The sequence below is a fragment of the Vanessa tameamea genome, chromosome 2, assembly GCF_037043105.1.
Source record: "Vanessa tameamea isolate UH-Manoa-2023 chromosome 2, ilVanTame1 primary haplotype, whole genome shotgun sequence".
NCBI classification, from domain to species: domain Eukaryota; kingdom Metazoa; phylum Arthropoda; class Insecta; order Lepidoptera; family Nymphalidae; genus Vanessa; species Vanessa tameamea.
This window is the reverse complement of record NC_087310.1, coordinates 6,730,883-6,747,831: the sequence shown is the minus strand read 5'-3', so window position 1 is coordinate 6,747,831 and position 16,949 is coordinate 6,730,883. Positions and strand designations below refer to the sequence as shown.

The window sequence follows — 16,949 nt, the reverse complement described above, 5'->3', positions numbered from 1 at the left end:
GTATCGTAAGCACATTTTACATTTAAACGATTTTCACAAATGATAAATGCAAGGTAGATTGCGCCAGCAATTGTGGAAACTTATTTTCAATTGACAACCCAACAAAAAAATAGAGGGACTTTTAAATAATTAACAAGAGTTAACTGTTAGTAGTGTTTGCAATAAAAAATGTAGAGCTAACTAACCTTTTATGTTAGTAAATTTTTTCTAACACAGCTTTTGCACATCTCGCATTAAATTATATAAAAAAAAAACAGCCATTTATCTCAATGTTCGATAAAAATCTTTGTTTGACTGGACTGTATGATAAAATCGGACATGTTTTTATTACATTGTTAAAATCTCAGTATTCATCACATAGAAATCGTCCACATAATGTGCTTCATATACTGTATATTATATGATTAGAATAATTTGAAACTGTTTGCCATGTTTGCGCAATCGTATGCATAATTAATACCCATATATTGTATTTAATGTATACACTGGCTGTACAGTAAAATAACATCACCTAAATCATCATCCCACTGGTGGGCTGAAGTATCCTCTCCTCTTAAGGAATTAAGGCTTGGAACTTATTTTACTACGCCGCATAATCGCTAGTTGCTAGATACATGTGGGAGAAAAAATAATTCTTCCAATTTCTTTACGATTTTTACCTTAACGGTCGACCACTTGATAAATCATAAACAAAGTACATGACAATTTAGTGGTACTATCCAGGACTCGTACCTAAAATTGACGTGTTCTATCGATTGGGCCATCTTTGCTATTTTTGTATATAATTACGACTGATTACCGCCGCCCGAACGACTACTATATTCAACAGAATGGGGTCCTATTCAGAAGAGATTTGTATTGCTAATAGATACATATAAACATAATTTGAATTTTGACATATATGACGGTGTTTCGGTCTGCGAGGGGTTCAACCTCAAGGTCTGATGTACCACTGGTTCTAAACACACACATTATAAGATTATTGATAATGATAATCATCAACGTTGATAGGACCCTATCGTTCATCCATAGATACGGAGATCAGTTCGCACATCCCCAACATAAAAACGAGCAACACTAGCAGGTTCTAGACTTTGAGCTCTGAGTATAATTTTTCTTAAAATTAATAAATATCCTTTTCTTTTTGGATATTCAAGCACGAAACGAAAAGGAAGTCACCGCCACACAAGCGTAGGTATAATTTTAATAATTTTGATTGCTCGTAGCTAAGTGATTTTCAAAGCTTTTCCGTCTATCTCTAACAACTTACGTATCTGAGCTCTAGTACCTAGGCAGTTAATAAATTATTAGATCCAATATAATATAGTTATATTTGATAATACAAATCTTTCACTTTGCTTTTTATAGAATTTAAATATAGTTTTTTTTATTATTCAATGGCTAACTTGATTTGTATTTTCAATTAAAAAAATATATTAAGTGATACAATATTCAAAACCAAATATTTATTATTGGGAAGCATTTTTCACGTTGCATTTTCCTCACTCAATAGAATGAGTATATCAAAGATCAGTAGGTTAAACCATTGTATTGCCCTCGACAGATATAGCTCCTGTTAGTAGGATATCCGATATTCGTGACAGCAAATTTTGGGTACGCCTAACTAATAAAGCTGACCTATGAGACCAATATTATCGAATAATAGATTGATTTTGTTATTTATTATAAATATTAATAAATCTCATGATCATCAACAATATAAATTTATTTAACAAAGTCGCCTTTATGTCTCTAACAATAATTTAGTTTACACAATAATTATTATCTATGAGATGTAAATTAATCTTCTAATTGTGTCAGACAATTTTAAGTTTAGACACCAAGTCTGCCAGTGACATTTCATAAAGCGAAATCTTAACAATATACAAATTCACGAACGTCGACACGGATATGGTTAAAATACAATGTAATTCCCGTATTTTAAAAACATTCACAATTTCAGCTGCTCGACGTACTGAACTACTGACGTTAACGCGACCTAAAGTAGTAAGAATACCTGTATTCGGAAACCACAACGACAGGTATAAAATGCTTTAAAATAAAATTATTATTCGCGGCGTTTTATTTGTCAGTTTTGTGAATTATATCTATTATAATTTAGACAATACTCATGATATTTATGATTATTAGTACACAATGAGTTTGGCTACTAGGAAAAAGTCTGCTCTTGGGTTTTTTAAAAATATATGCTTTCTAGTACGAGTTATATTTTAATTGTTAACATATTAATAGATCATATGATTAATTATTCACGTTTTCATATAGTTCAACATATTACAAAAGATTGGAAATAAAACTTAAACTTATATTCACCTTATTTGTATCAAACTAACAAGATTATTACTAATTAAAGTTTGTTACTAAAATAGTTGTCACAAAATATAGAATGTTGACCTATACGAACTATAGAGGCACGATGCACGAACACAAGATGTCAGCGGAGACGTGCCTGGAGATGGCGTTCAAAATAGAATTAAGTTTTGTTTGAGTTACAAACTTACGAATAGAACGCACGGCTAAGAAACTCCGCTGCATTCTATCCTTTCGAATAAAACAGTTCTTAGAAAAAAGAATTTATTCTATTTGTATGTTTTGCAATTCAATTCAATTTACTTTTATTTTAATTATTGAATTTGATGTTATACATGGACTTGAAACTTTTTTGTAGCATTTATTTACGGATTGGTTTTATAGGTGCTAGAAAAAACTGAAAATATTTCATCCAGTAGAGCTTTTCGAATAGTTGACTTTTTATTCGTACTATATTTTATATGGTTCCTGTATTCTATTTTGTTTTAAATTTCACAATGTGCTAAGCAAAGTTTAAGAATACAAGTTTTAATTCAATTTGTCTACATCTTGCAATTCTAAGCGACGGAGTGTTTAATAAAATCTCGTGTTGAAACAATTTACGAGTTCAATTACACATCTTAGGTCCAATTACACTGAAATCAAGAAGTCCTTGTAAATAAAACGCTCATTCTACCGAGAAGACGGATGCGTCTAGTTAAGCGTTATAGAACTGACGCAGAGAACAACTTTGGAATCCTGTGTCCATTGGGCTTTGACGTTTTTTCACATAAACTTGAATAAGAAATACATAAGGTAATTATGTATAAGTCCCAACTTTGTATTTTAATATTTCTTTATGATTTCATTCATAATTATTGTGACTAGTAAGTGGATTGATCACTGACCTATTTTAATTATGCTATCTTTCCAACAGAGGGTATAAGTATCTTCAATATATATTTTTTAAAAAGTATCGTAGCGTTGCACGTTAATGAATATATTTAATATTATTTGAATTTAAGAATACATAAATGTAAAACAAATTGTATTTTTAACGAACTATTTAAAAATTCATTCTGAATGATTTATTACGTCAAAACTAACGGATCATATAATGGGCATAATCACTAAATGGATTGAAGCAATTTGCATCGACACAACAAATTGGACCAGTGTACCGCGTAGACATGTCAACTGTTCCGTGATCCACATTCTCCATATACGGTCAATTTAGCTAAATGCAAGACATACTTCATTACTGAGAAAAAACTATTTTAAATAAATATGATTATAGATATATGGTGCTTAAAATTAATATTAATTCTGTTTTTTTCTAAATCTAAAGAGCTAAGCAACATCGCCCAGCCCTTTCTCAATGAAAGAAGCTAATATCATAAATAGTATCAAATATTTTAAACCGAGTACTGAGTACCATGTAAATATAGCTTGATTTTTAGCTGTCGAAACGGTGGAATTTAAATTGAAAGTAGGTGGACCAAAGAGGGTAGGTCGAGAAATACTTCATTTGATGAATCATGATTAAGTACAAAGATATCCTTTGTAAGTTATGATCATAAATTAAGAATGAGCTAAATTCTATCGAGATTGACTTTTGGGTAGGTGGTTTATTTTAGAATTACGTATGCTGTGGGATTTATGAGGGAAGGAACTGATGGATGATGTATGAGAGATGACTCATAGACAATTCTATGTTTTAATATTAAATGTAGTATTTAAAAAATACCGTCGATGAACATGTAGACGTTTTCAGGTAGATTTTTTAAAACAGGCGTAACAAAGAACAAAACAAAACTTATCAAAGAATATTGTACTTAGTAAACAATTTTGTTGACAAATGGACATAAGTAAAATCCTTTAGTTACGTACTTACAGCTGGTGACCAGATGTCATACAACCCAAGTTATTGTTATGATTTATTGTTAAGTGATCTTAGTTTACTTGTTATATTAGAAATGGTATTTGTATAACATCTGTGAAAGTAAATGTTAAACCTTTCTATACACACAATATAACACAATATAACACTGATTGAACTTGTACATGCATGCACAAGTTCAATCGTTTCAATCTCAAAAACCTATTATTTTTGTGTACTTTTAATTATAAATGAAATTCCATATTTATTTTATTTTCAAAGTAAATAAAGATATAAATACGATTAAATGGAAAGCTTCTAGCCGGTCAGTATTCTCAAAATGCACAATTGTGAGACTAGATCATATATTTACATTCCGTTCACTACACTCTTACATGGCTAAAACCTTTACAAAGCTCTCGGACTACGTTCCCGGGACGTCCTTGAGAATTTGAAACTCAAAGAAACGTTTCAAGCTTCAAAGGCAAACATTTGGATTGTCCTACAAACGGGTATCTGTAAGATATAAGAATGTTATAAATTAAAGCTTTAAATAATATAAACTACAAGATTTATAAGATTTACAATTGTGAAAAACTAATTTGAGGTTATTTCACCGTATACCAATTATTAGATAAATCAATATTAGACCTTTTGTTACAGGGTATGGGAAGGGGATTCTAAAAATAAGGTTAATTGTTTAAAGCTTTGTGGAAATTAATTATAGCAAGAACTAGACATTTGAAATTTTATTCGCTCAAAAACTTTCAATTTGTTCCATTAATTACTACAAGAGAGAAGAGAGATTACTTCGAAAAAGAACCGAAATTTTCTATTTAAATAAGATATAGTTTACAAAAACTTTCAATCGCAGCAAAGATTTTGAGAAATATATTTATTTTCCATCAGCGCGTACAAATATTTGAGATAGTTCTGTTTTGTGTTGTTTTCAACTCCGTCCAATTAGCACTTGGGATGTAGTTAACTAGTTTAATTCGTTCATAAACTTGCTTCGGTCAGTGCAATGATTTCGTTCTCAATGTAAATTGATATACAATTACATACTTCTTGTTCTTGCGTAAAAGCAATTACTCTTGGCTCCGATACCTTAATTATTTTTTATATATAACTATAATATTTAAAGCGTGGAAATGAGTTAGTTTCTACGTTTCTTTGTTACATTTTTTCGTCTAAACGTTATTACGTTAGGTGCACAGAAAATTACATACAATTTACACACCTTAAACATGTTAATCGAAAAGCAATTATGTTTTGGAGTGGAGCTTACTTTGGAATTCTAACTCAGGATAATTTGAATTGACTAAAATTAATCAACTGTTGCTTTAAACAGACACAACTTTGTAGCTGTTTACAGATTATCAAATTTCAATGTTATTTTTTTAATACAATTCAATTAAAACAATATACTAAAACAACTGGATGGAATGGATTGATTAGCAATCACAATAATCTTAAACAACAATACAATTCAATTAACAGTCAGTACCTACCTAAATAGGTAACTAGTTAAATTTATGTAGAATTAGTATGGTACAGTATCAACAAATAGTCTTGATGTTAGGAATTTCGTTATTCATCATCACCAACAACGTCAAGGGTAAAGAAGTTTGTTTATAAAGTGTAAAGGAACCAGGGCAGATTACATTACAGCTTGTGAAAGAGATAAGCAATCAAACATATTCCCCAGATTACGACTATATTCTAATAAGATAAGAACGTAAAAATATTATTATATTGCTTATGACAATGTCATCTGGATAATCTGTGGAGACTGTGTAATTCAATTCAAATGATAAGAGTTAATATATTGATGTATTTTTACAGATATTAATTCTTGTTAAAAGCGTAAACTAAAACTTCATTTAGAATAGATTGGATCGGTCGGCCTATTTCACACGGTGTCCCTCAGGCCAAAAGTAGCTCGGGGTTAGGTAGGAAGTTGACAACTGAGAACAATTTCTTTTACAAAACCAAGGCAAAGGACTAATGCAAAAGTTGCAATATCTAAGTTTTAGTGTTGAAAAGTTTATTAGCCCTGGCATTATTTCAATTAATATTACTAACTTATGTCAAAATAATTTATGATTTACTATTTGATACTGAATAATATTTAATCAACAATCGATAATAACAATATGAAATACCATTTCACAAATAGGTAAATTTATGTATCGATTGATTATATTTAGCTCAATTAAATTGTCAGATTAATTAAACAAATTGTTTGACTTGACATTGTTTTTTATCTGCAACTGAGAGCTGGTACTCACGAAGTCCGGAACCGCGTTGTGAGCCAATGCACACTTTTATTTTCATTGAATTTTCATTCCTTTTGTCTTATGTTCGTTTCGACAAATTGTGTTATTGCTTTAGAACTTTTCTCACTGAAAATTACCTTATCAGATAATTAGTTCCGTGTCGTATTTTTTTTGTGTATCTTAAGGTAAAGTATTGTCAATTTGGTTACAAAGCCAAATTAGGTTTTTTTTTTAAATTGAAAACCCTGTTTTTAACCATATTATTTATGTAATTAGAAGTTACTATATTACTTTGCGCTTTAAACTTTATAATATGTAGACTGATGGACACATAAAATCGAGGTCTATTGTGTTGATGGCTGTCAGCACTCACCACACAAAGTTGCGTTAAAACCCATCCAGTTGTTTTAATATCGAAGACAATACCTATTTGTTTTATTCGTTTTCATTTATTATTCTTTACTTGCTTTTATTTTTTTTATCTGATAGTTATGTTCATCCGAATTACAGAGATCTACGACAATGAAACGAAGTGTTCGAGACGGGGCTACTTACTTGAATGAAAACGTCTCCCTACAGAAAAAAAAATTGCAATATCAAGATATATATGTCACAGGCATATTTGTCGCAAGTAACTAACTTAATTAGCCATTCATTTAACAGCCTAGCCTTTTTAATAATCCCTTCAATCAGCGTTCTGAATGACATATAGTCAACACATCTTCCCTTTACAGAATAGGGTAATTTATTTTAGAAATGTTTAATTTATAACATAACCAATTTAAATAGTTTTATTACAAAAGTACCTACAGCACAATTCTTCATAAGCTCTTTCTGATATATGGCTGTTGATTAAAAGCCTAATTAAACTAGATGGCTGCGATAAATCCCTACTATTATAAATGTGAAACTCTGTCTGTTACCTCTTAAACCGTTGAACTGATTTAGATAAAATTTGGAATGTTGATAGTTTGAGTTCCATGGGAGCGGCGATGAAGGTTTACACAAAAGCCGTGCTTGCTTGGCCGTGAAAGCGTAACAGACAGACGGGCAGTCAGAGTTACTTTCGTATTTACAAAATGAGTATAGATTAAAGACTTTTGAGAAGTGGTTGGCCTCTAACCAGACGGTCTTACACATGGCCCAACATGTTACTACATCAAATCCTGCGAATCAAATTAATATTATGATAACATTTTTATTCTACTCGATCGAATAGAGCGTCGGTCAATATTATAATCATATTTTGCTGTGATTATCAATTTTAATTATATGTCTTAATTTGAGACAAATTTTGGATTTTTTTTTATATTGTCGTACTTGTTAATGTGTGGTTGAGTATTGTAGTTTACTTTTATATTTACAAAATTAAATAGAAACAAAAAATTCCTTACACTTTTTAGCTGGAATGACTCATCATACTTATATTTTATGGAGTTAAAATTAACGCTTTTGCAAATCTATAACGTACACGAAAACATTCTAAAATATTAATAAGTCTCCAAAATGCCTTTACAAACGTCAGCAAAATATATATATACCTATATATTTTTATTATTTTAAATTAGAATAAAAATGTCACTCAGTCAGTGTTTTCGGTTAATGTAGGTAACTTGTCATTTTTACTTTTGCAATTAGACCGGTCCCGTTTAAAGCGGTTAAAAATTTTTTTAATGCTAAAGTTTTGATAATAAGGCGTGGAGCGAAAACTATTATTTATTGATACGATCAAGAAAATACACTGTTAGTCGACAATCACTGTAGTAATATTGGTTTCAAATTAAAAAATATAATTACAATTCAAAATAAAATTTAATTTTAATAGTAAGATATCGGGATGGTTAGTTAGGAAAGTAATAAAGAAGTCGGCCACGTTCACGCGCCCTTAAACTAAACAAAAATAGAAGGAGATGGAACATCGCGGCATGGTCGTATACACAGCTGCGTTTCTTGACTGACGGGTATATATTACTCACACGCTTTCACCCCAACGTGGGCGATCTGGTCGACACGACTACGCCATGGTCATTCTCATTCATGATACAAGCAAACCTGTTTACTCACGCCAACATTACAAACATCGTAACGCCTTAAAAATAAACACGAATCGATGGTAAGGGGCCCTGATAACGATTGTTTACCTGACGATTATTGCTCGTTCAAGGTAACGATAAAATAATGGACGCACCGCTTCGATGCGCCCAAGTGCAGGTAACTATAGTCGCTACCATCACAGTCATACAGAAGGATTTAGATTGATGAACCGAAAGAAATTACACTCGTAAAATCGTGTTGACATTGAAAGTTACGCAAGAACTCACATGAGTTCTGTACTTTCGGAACTAGACACCGATGACAATACCGGTCTGTCCCGTCTACTGTCTAACAAAAAGCCGGAATGCCGCGCTTAAAGAGGGTCCCCCTTACCTCTGTCGCTCGAACATATCCTGCGAGGGCTACACAAGACAGCCATAGGAATATGCTCAACTGCATCACAATAACTTTGAAAAGCCCGGTTTTATGAACAGGGTTACACCACACAAATTATCACAGCACAAAACAATTTGCTGTTATGTTATTACACTAGCACCATACACACGGTCACAACAACGAGAGAAGCGACATGCGTCGTCGATTTGAGTTTGTAGTAAACTGAGTGGCGCTTGGCGCTCGCTTCACTATGTCGTCCGAATGAAGTCGTTCTCCGCTAGAAAGCGAATCGTTGCTAACTTCATAGATGTGGATTTTTGCTTTTGGTCGTCGCCCGTTGTTTAATGAAGCTTTGTTGCAGTTCGGCTTCGCGACACGCACTGCAGCTTATTATATTTAATTATTCTTAGTACTAAACTATTTTTGTTTCCTTATTATCTAGATGAATAATCATTTAATTAAGCAATGCAGAACAAAGTACTTAACGTAGTCCTCATTTTTTGCGGGACCTACAAAAATAAAGCTGGCTGCAAAATTGTCTAAAATAATAATTGTTCAGTCATTTGATTTTGATTCATTATAACATGTTTTATTCTGTATTTATATACAATTTAGGTATACATACCTATAAAAGGTAAAGTGATGTAACACTGTATTCTGTTCTTAAATCATTCTTAACTGATTTTAGTTTGTACTTACACATTTAACAGCGACATCTAAGTTGCGGTTACTTCAACTACCACTAGTCTGGATCAGTGCCTTAGATGGCGCTGTCATACATCTAATGTAAATTCATAGAAATTATCAACGATAAAATAATTATATTTAGAGGTGTTCAGTTATCTTTCAATACCAGGTAAAAAAAACCAATTATAATGCCTGTAAAATATATTTGATGTCTAAGACCTAAATAAAATAAAAGCAAAAATTGACATCTTAAAGTTATAGTTCACATCTTATATTTTAATATTCGTTTTTTAAAGTAACACAATGTAGGTAATCTAGAGGACTATTTGGAGCTTCAATCAAAAATTGAGTAAAAAAACTATTTGTTATTAATTTCAGCCATTTGTTCCTTGTGACGTCTGATAGCATCTTCATGACGTTTGATCTGCTCTTGATGGAAAGAAATTTCCTTGTCTAAATGACCTTTAATGTTGGCCAGTTGTTCCTTTTGCTGTAAACATAATTTTTTTATTAATTACTATGATTACACAATTCATTTGATTTAAATTATTTATTCTTTATTGCACCAGTATGTAAAACTAAATTTAACATTTGGGTTACTATCTACCTTTTCAATATTGATTGAATAACAACATTGAAAATAGGACAAAATCAACTTCAAAACAATTTTTCTTCCTTTACCACTCAACTATAACTATAATAACAAAGTCAATTTGCCTTTTTGTAGAAGAATTCATCTTCTCTGGCTGCTTCCATCTTGCCAAAAGCACCACCAGCTTCACGAATGGCACCACCACCGCCGCCACCCTTTCCAGCTCCAGATCCTGGCTCCCCGGAATACATTCTAAAATAGTGTAATTTGAATTAAAGAGGAAGAGTTCCAAAAGGTTTCACTTTTCCCAAATATTGTCTTTATTCTAACAAATTAGAGTAAAACTAACTGACACAAAAAACATTATTATTTTCTTTGTAATACACCTAACAAAACAAAATAATATGGTTTAAGTTTCATATTATACAAATAATAATAATAATAATTTTATTTCCTTTAAGCATATAAGATATAGCCTATTCCAATCACAAGAGGACTAAAGCGAAATAAACAACATTTGAGATCTAATTTACGCTATGCGCATTTGTCGGGAGCTTGAATAATCATTATAATATACACTATGGATTTGTGAGAAATGGGGGTTTTGAACAATTATGAAAGGTTGTTATATGAAGTTTGGAAGTAAAATTAAAGAATATAGCTAATATGGTGGAATAGTGTTGTATTATAAATAAAGATATATGTATTAATCAAGAACTGTTCAAAGCACAATCCAAAATCACTGAGCTATTAGCAAATTCTTTTGAATATATAAATCTAGTTTGTTTATTTTTATTCTTTCCTCCATTATTCCATTATAATAAGCTATATATAGGCAATACGTTTTAAAATAAATAGAATAAAAAATCAAAATGTACATTACAGAGTCACGGCAGGAATGATGAAATAATGAGAAAGCTTTTCTTATTATAGAATGACTGTGTCATATTGATTGAAGACGGTGAAAATGACATTGAAAATTTCGTTACATATATAGATATACAGGTCTAGCTAATAAAAGCGTGTTAAAAATATATACCATTTCCGCGACCACATAGTTAACTAGTCTTGTAAGCAGAGATAATAATGTCAAATGAAAAAATATAAATGATCACTTAATTTTTTTGTTGTTATTACTTTAGGTAAATTTATTTAATTACTATATTTAACAAATAAACGATTGTGTAACATTTAAGACAATAATTTATTTTTTACCAACTTTTTGGGTTAAGATTGCGTAATCTAACACCGGTACAAAATATCTCACCTAATATTGCAAATCGCACGCAGTAAGGGCGTTCTGGTTCTTGCAATATAACTCATGGCTTTTCAAAATAATAATCTACAGTAACTAAAAATATAATTCAATTTAAGATATTTGCCAAATCCCTTAAATATTAAATTGTTTCAAAATGTCATGGAGAGTCATAGAGTTGATTATTATTTAAAAAAAAATTGTCTATGGTCATCAATAACAATCTAAAAAACATTTAGCAATTTTGTTATAGTATATAATAATGTAATTATATTTTTTATTATGGTTTTTGAATAATTTGTGGTGCTATTGTTTATTATTTAATTAATGTATATATGTGAGGTGGGTTAATACAACCTGTTTTGCACATGCTACTAAGAGATGGCGTTGTAGCGATTATTAGTTGTATAGACTTACAATAGGTGGCAGTTGCAATATTCGATATTAATAACAGATATTTTCAAAGATACTTATCTAATGTTTTAACTAATGCTACATCTAATAATACTGACTGAATATAATATTATAAATTAAATAAGTATAGAGTTAATTACTTTTACAAAACAAAAATAATAAATCAAAATACAACCCGAATAATTAGTATGTATAAAGTAAATAAAATAAATAATAGTTGAGCTTTTTAAATTGAAAAATACTTACGCCATTTCTTGTTTCTTTATCCAAAGGATATGCTTAAGTTTTTGTTCAGCTATAATTTTATTTAACTCCGCTGTTTCTCTCATGGCTCTCACAACTTGCCTCTCTTCTCTTAGAGATTCCATCTTTATTTCCTTTTCTGTGCTTGAATACCTTGGAACGACACAATTTATTTATTTAAAAATACGAAAAATAAATGAATTTTTGTACATTTTAATTAATAGGTATATGAAATAAAATTTTATAAGTTATTACAAAACTGAATACTTTAAAAATTCTTGAAGGTCCTTGTGGAATGGTAATGTGTTTAGAATGTCTTCTAAAAACGAAATTTTAGTCATATCGAATGTCGACTTTTTTTTATTTATATTATCGCGCGTATCTTCGTAATTTTCGGCATCATTGACTTCTACGTGTTCTGAAATGGAGGACCCTGAAGATTCTAGAATTGTCGTATCATTCAGTTTTTCTAGTGGATTTTCACAGAGCGTGTTGATCCCACTACAACTTGGCTGGCCAATATCCCTGTCGTGAAAACAGTATAGATATTAAACATATTTATGTTATAAGATGATATGATGATGATATGATTTATTTTTCGTGTACTCAATTATTTGTCTTATGATAGTCATAATTATCATTTAAATGTTTGTAACATTAAGTTTTACTTACTCATCGATATTTTCGCTCTTAATTTCAATGTCAGTATTAATAATTGGTTCATTTTCATTTTTAAGAATGTCGTCTTTTATCAAATCTAATATATGGCACACTTCTAAAGACTGTCTAGTATATTTCTGAACCGCCGCACCATTAAGAGTTATTTCTTCACGAGCTATACGTTTCATGTTCTGCCATTGCGTCTTGACTTTCTTAATTGAAAATCCAGAAAATTTTGTGCCAAATTTTTCAGTGAGTTGTCTCAGTATTTCATTCCACACCACATCTTTCTCTTCAGAATGATTGGGACCGTTATTGCTCTTCGTAACGACCACTTTTTTGTGTTCCTTTATTAACTCAAGTAGATATTGTTTCTCATCGAGCGACCAATTTGGCGTTCTCGATCGCCTGTTCGTTATTTTACCCATAGTGCGCGATGCTTCGTTTGGGTCGTGTTTAATTTTTTGCAACGTTTTATTACAAACGATGCATTCGACATCCAATATTATCGGTTTCCACATTTAAAAACAAAATGCAACGAAAATAATTGAATAACTTTGACAAGCGGACAGTACCGTTAATTACGTGTCGACTGTTTAAAAACTTATTTTGGAATGAGGTTCCCATTGTGTAGAGAAAATTTGAGCAAAATAAATGAATGAAATTATTTTCTATAGGGCAATGGATTAATAATTTCTTTTTTTTTTAAACATTTTCGTTATTGCCCTTGCACGTAAATACTAGGTATACTAAATAATACTTTTTGAATTTATAGTTTATAAACTTTTTTTACATTTTATTTAGTTTAGCCTTGATCTTATTTATTTATAGCGTAAGCCGATTTTTGTCCCAGTGATTATGGGACGATGGTTGCACGTAATAAATCAGTTATGATCTCATTTTGAAGAGCTCCAGATATACATACGAGTAGATGTGCAGAAAATTATAGAATAATCATGATTGCAATTTACTAAATTGTTAGAATTTAACAAATAATTAATTTTAGAGAGGTACTGGCCGGATAGAGAGCGATACTACGGCTGTATAAGGGGCCATTCATTTATTACGTAACACGATTTAGGTGGGGAGGGGGGTCGACCATGTCTTATGTTGGGGATAAGGGGGGATTGGGAAGGAGTCTCGATAGTTCTTACGTAAGATAAAAAAAAAGCGCAAAGTTAAAATTATTTGAAAAAAGTTCGATTGTCGATGTTCGCTCGGATGCGTATACGTATAAAACGATATTTCCATTTCCATGACAACGGGCGGTCCAAAAAATAAAGATTATTAGTACCTTTGAAATTACGAATAAAAATCTCAAAAGATTGATTCTTTGAAACATAAACATTAAAATAAACCAAATGTGTATTTATTTTTTTCCTTTAGATTCTTACGTAATAAATATTAAACAAGGGGGTCGGCCTATTCTTATTTTTTCTTATAAAAGGGGGAGAGGGCGTTAAAAATAAGCGAAAATAGCCTTACGTAATAAATGAATGGCGCATAAAAAAAAAAATTAAAAACGTAAACAAAATTAATGTAAATTCCTATCGACAAACTTCAATTATAACTGAAGTAATGTATTCTATTTGACATTAAAAATTTCTATAAAAAGGTTTCATCATTTTGACGTCAAATGTGAGAATGACTTGCAGTTTACAATGAAAGGAAATCTAAACAAAACCTGTCTTAGGTTCCAAAATTCCTAAAAAATCTTTTGAATAAAATCAAAGTTTCGCGGGAGACCCACTAGTATTAAATATTTATATCAAACATAAATACAATTTATCGAAATTAGAATAATTATAGGTAATCATAATCAGTGAGAAGAATGTGACTTTTTAAATTGAGTATTGGAAGATAACCGAGTTTGAAATTGAAAGAGAAAAGTTAAGGGTAACCTCATTTTATAAAATACTGAATACTGCATACGATACAGTGGCGTAGCTATCATAGAGTGAGGACTTGTGGTCATCGGGTATAGATAGGGATATATGTACTTATAGTTATGAAACAATTTTAAATCTTTTTATTAAATTAGATCGTATTTTCATCCTGACAAGCAATATTTTGACATTTATTAAACTTGCAGAAAAAATAAAAAGTAGTAACTTTTAGCGACAAATTAAAGATATTATTTTTAATGTACAAGTTAGCGATTGACTGTTATAAACCCTATTAGCTATTCGCCATTTATTTTGCACTGATGCGTTAAGAAACGTTTTTTTTTTTGCAATTTTACGCTTAGCTACGCCGTGGTCTGTTATGTTGGATTACTCTGCCTTGATGTTACCGATACTTACGTTGTTTCTAAGAATAGGATTCTAAACTTCAATAGAACCCTCATTTATCGTCCCTGACAGCAAGATTCAGCTCCGCGGCATTTGCGGTTAAAAAAAGATAGACAACTGATATTTATATAATAAATAAAGTATATTATTCAACACAAAATAAAAATGAGCTAATATTTGTTGACTTTCAGACAGGATATATTATATATACATTTATTTATTATAATTGTATCTAACTAAAATAATTGTAAATTTAGTCCTCTTAATGGACTTAAAGCTTGCATAGCCGTGGATCGTCCACGACTGCTATCATCTACAGTATCATACGATCGAATGAGCTTCATAGTTTTTATTTTATTTTCGTTTTATTAGGTAATGGTTAATTTCTGAGTATTCCTGTTTATAATATGAGTGTTAAGTCGTTAATCATTTCTGCATACTTAGTACGTTGTGATACTTAAATATCAAGTCTAAGATCTTTTTTCAATAAATTTTATTTGCCTTCATTTTTCAAAATAATGTTACAGTTCACTCATATGAGAAATACATATATTTACTAAAGCTTTACTTAACACATTGGTGGCACACCGATAATTCACAAGGAATACAAAAATAAATTTAATAAATACCTTGTGAGTATTTTTTTGATTAATGATTTGATTCAGCTTCTTTAATGTCAACGCTTAATTTGTTGTGCAATTAGACACCTTCAAACATTATACTTTTTTGTCATAATTAGTGCTTGGGTGGTAGAGTTCAAGATCAATAGGAGATATAAATTTGATTTTTGTATTTCTTCGCGTTACATAAAGGTTATATTTGAATATTTATTTAATATTTTACGTACTAATAGACAATTCTAATATAAGTATATACATTTGATTAACGTTCATAAGATTAATTCTATTATAGAGTTTTTGATTAGAGATAGAAAATCGTATTTAAATAGGACTCTTATTGATTTATTTTGTGCTAATAGTTATGGTTCTAATTTTGTTGTTGCCTCTGAACCTCGAATCTTAATTAAATAATCAATATTCTTATAAAGTGTTTATAAAAATTAAATGGTATATATCGTATAGCGAACCACACGTGATAAACTTCAATGTCGACATTTTGAAGTTTGTTAAGTTTTAATTTTTTGCATGATATGTAGTTTCCAAGTCATTTTATTGTCGAAAATTATTGATGTGTCATGTTATTAATCATAATCAACTTAAATAAGATTTTGATTATTGATAGGTAAAAATACTTTTTGTTTTTATTTTTAGCAGCAAATATAATGTATTTAGTTTTTGCCATGTATCTGTGATGGGTAGTTTAGATTGAAACCAAAGATTAAAAAATTAAAATTGATTTGTGTATCCTTTGAGGTTGTTTTTAATGTACTTCCGTAGTAAAACAGGACATATCTGCGTGTGAAAATTTTACGTTTTCGTCGTGTTTATAATAAAATAAATTTTATGAATTTAGATATTACTCTAAGCATATATAATTCTTTACTTTTATCTCTATTAGTTATTAGTTGTCGCCTGTCAAATTAGGTTTATGTGGCTTAGTCATGAAAGCGTAAGAGACAGACAGACGTTCGCATTTATAATATACACATAGACGATTACTATTTATGGCACCAAACAAATACAACTCAATATATTTATTAAGATAGCGATATAGGAAGAATAAGAGCAAATACAAAAAACTGTCAACTTTCAAAATGACTTCATATTTTTAACCTATAATACCGATGTTAGGAAGATGAGCAAATGGATTTCCTGACGTAGTAATTGTTCTATCTCAAAGCTTAATACTTCCTGGCCCAATAAACGTCTATAAGCGTCATAAAAAAATACTTAGCTATAGTAGACACTATAGTGTACTGTCCCACAAACTGTTAATAGACATTACATCA

The 16,949-nt window shown here is 30.4% G+C and overlaps 3 protein-coding genes across 4 annotated transcripts in view; all 3 read right to left on the bottom strand.

The window, feature by feature from the left end:
• The window catches only part of LOC113401429 (syndecan), a 234,301-nt gene extending 225,094 nt beyond the window's left edge, over positions 1-9,207 (bottom strand). Inside the window, exon 1 of one of the 2 annotated variants that reach the window (XM_026641367.2) lies at positions 8,896-9,207. In XM_026641367.2, coding sequence (XP_026497152.1) covers positions 8,896-8,961 — 66 coding nt within the window. In that variant the 5' untranslated portion in view covers positions 8,962-9,207. The remainder of the gene's footprint in view (positions 1-8,895) is intronic. The other variant, XM_026641366.2, reaches the window with a different exon arrangement.
• A 561-nt stretch (positions 9,208-9,768) lies between these two features.
• The window catches only part of LOC113401430 (ATPase inhibitor mai-2, mitochondrial-like), a 25,374-nt gene continuing 18,193 nt past the window's right edge, over positions 9,769-16,949 (bottom strand). The window contains exons 2-4 of the mRNA XM_064216961.1: positions 11,445-11,566; positions 10,303-10,429; positions 9,769-10,075 (exon numbers count right to left, since the gene is read on the bottom strand). Of these exons, the coding sequence (XP_064073031.1) occupies positions 9,944-10,075; positions 10,303-10,429; positions 11,445-11,500 (315 nt within the window). The 5' untranslated portion in view covers positions 11,501-11,566 and the 3' untranslated portion in view covers positions 9,769-9,943. The remainder of the gene's footprint in view (positions 10,076-10,302; positions 10,430-11,444; positions 11,567-16,949) is intronic.
• On the bottom strand, positions 12,089-13,347 carry LOC113401372 (uncharacterized). The gene is made up of 3 exons (XM_026641267.2): positions 12,762-13,347; positions 12,357-12,614; positions 12,089-12,242 (listed from the first exon to the last, which is right to left on the bottom strand). The coding sequence occupies exons 1-3, from the start codon at positions 13,268-13,270 to the stop codon at positions 12,089-12,091; spliced, it is 921 nt and encodes a 306-aa protein (XP_026497052.1). The 5' UTR covers positions 13,271-13,347.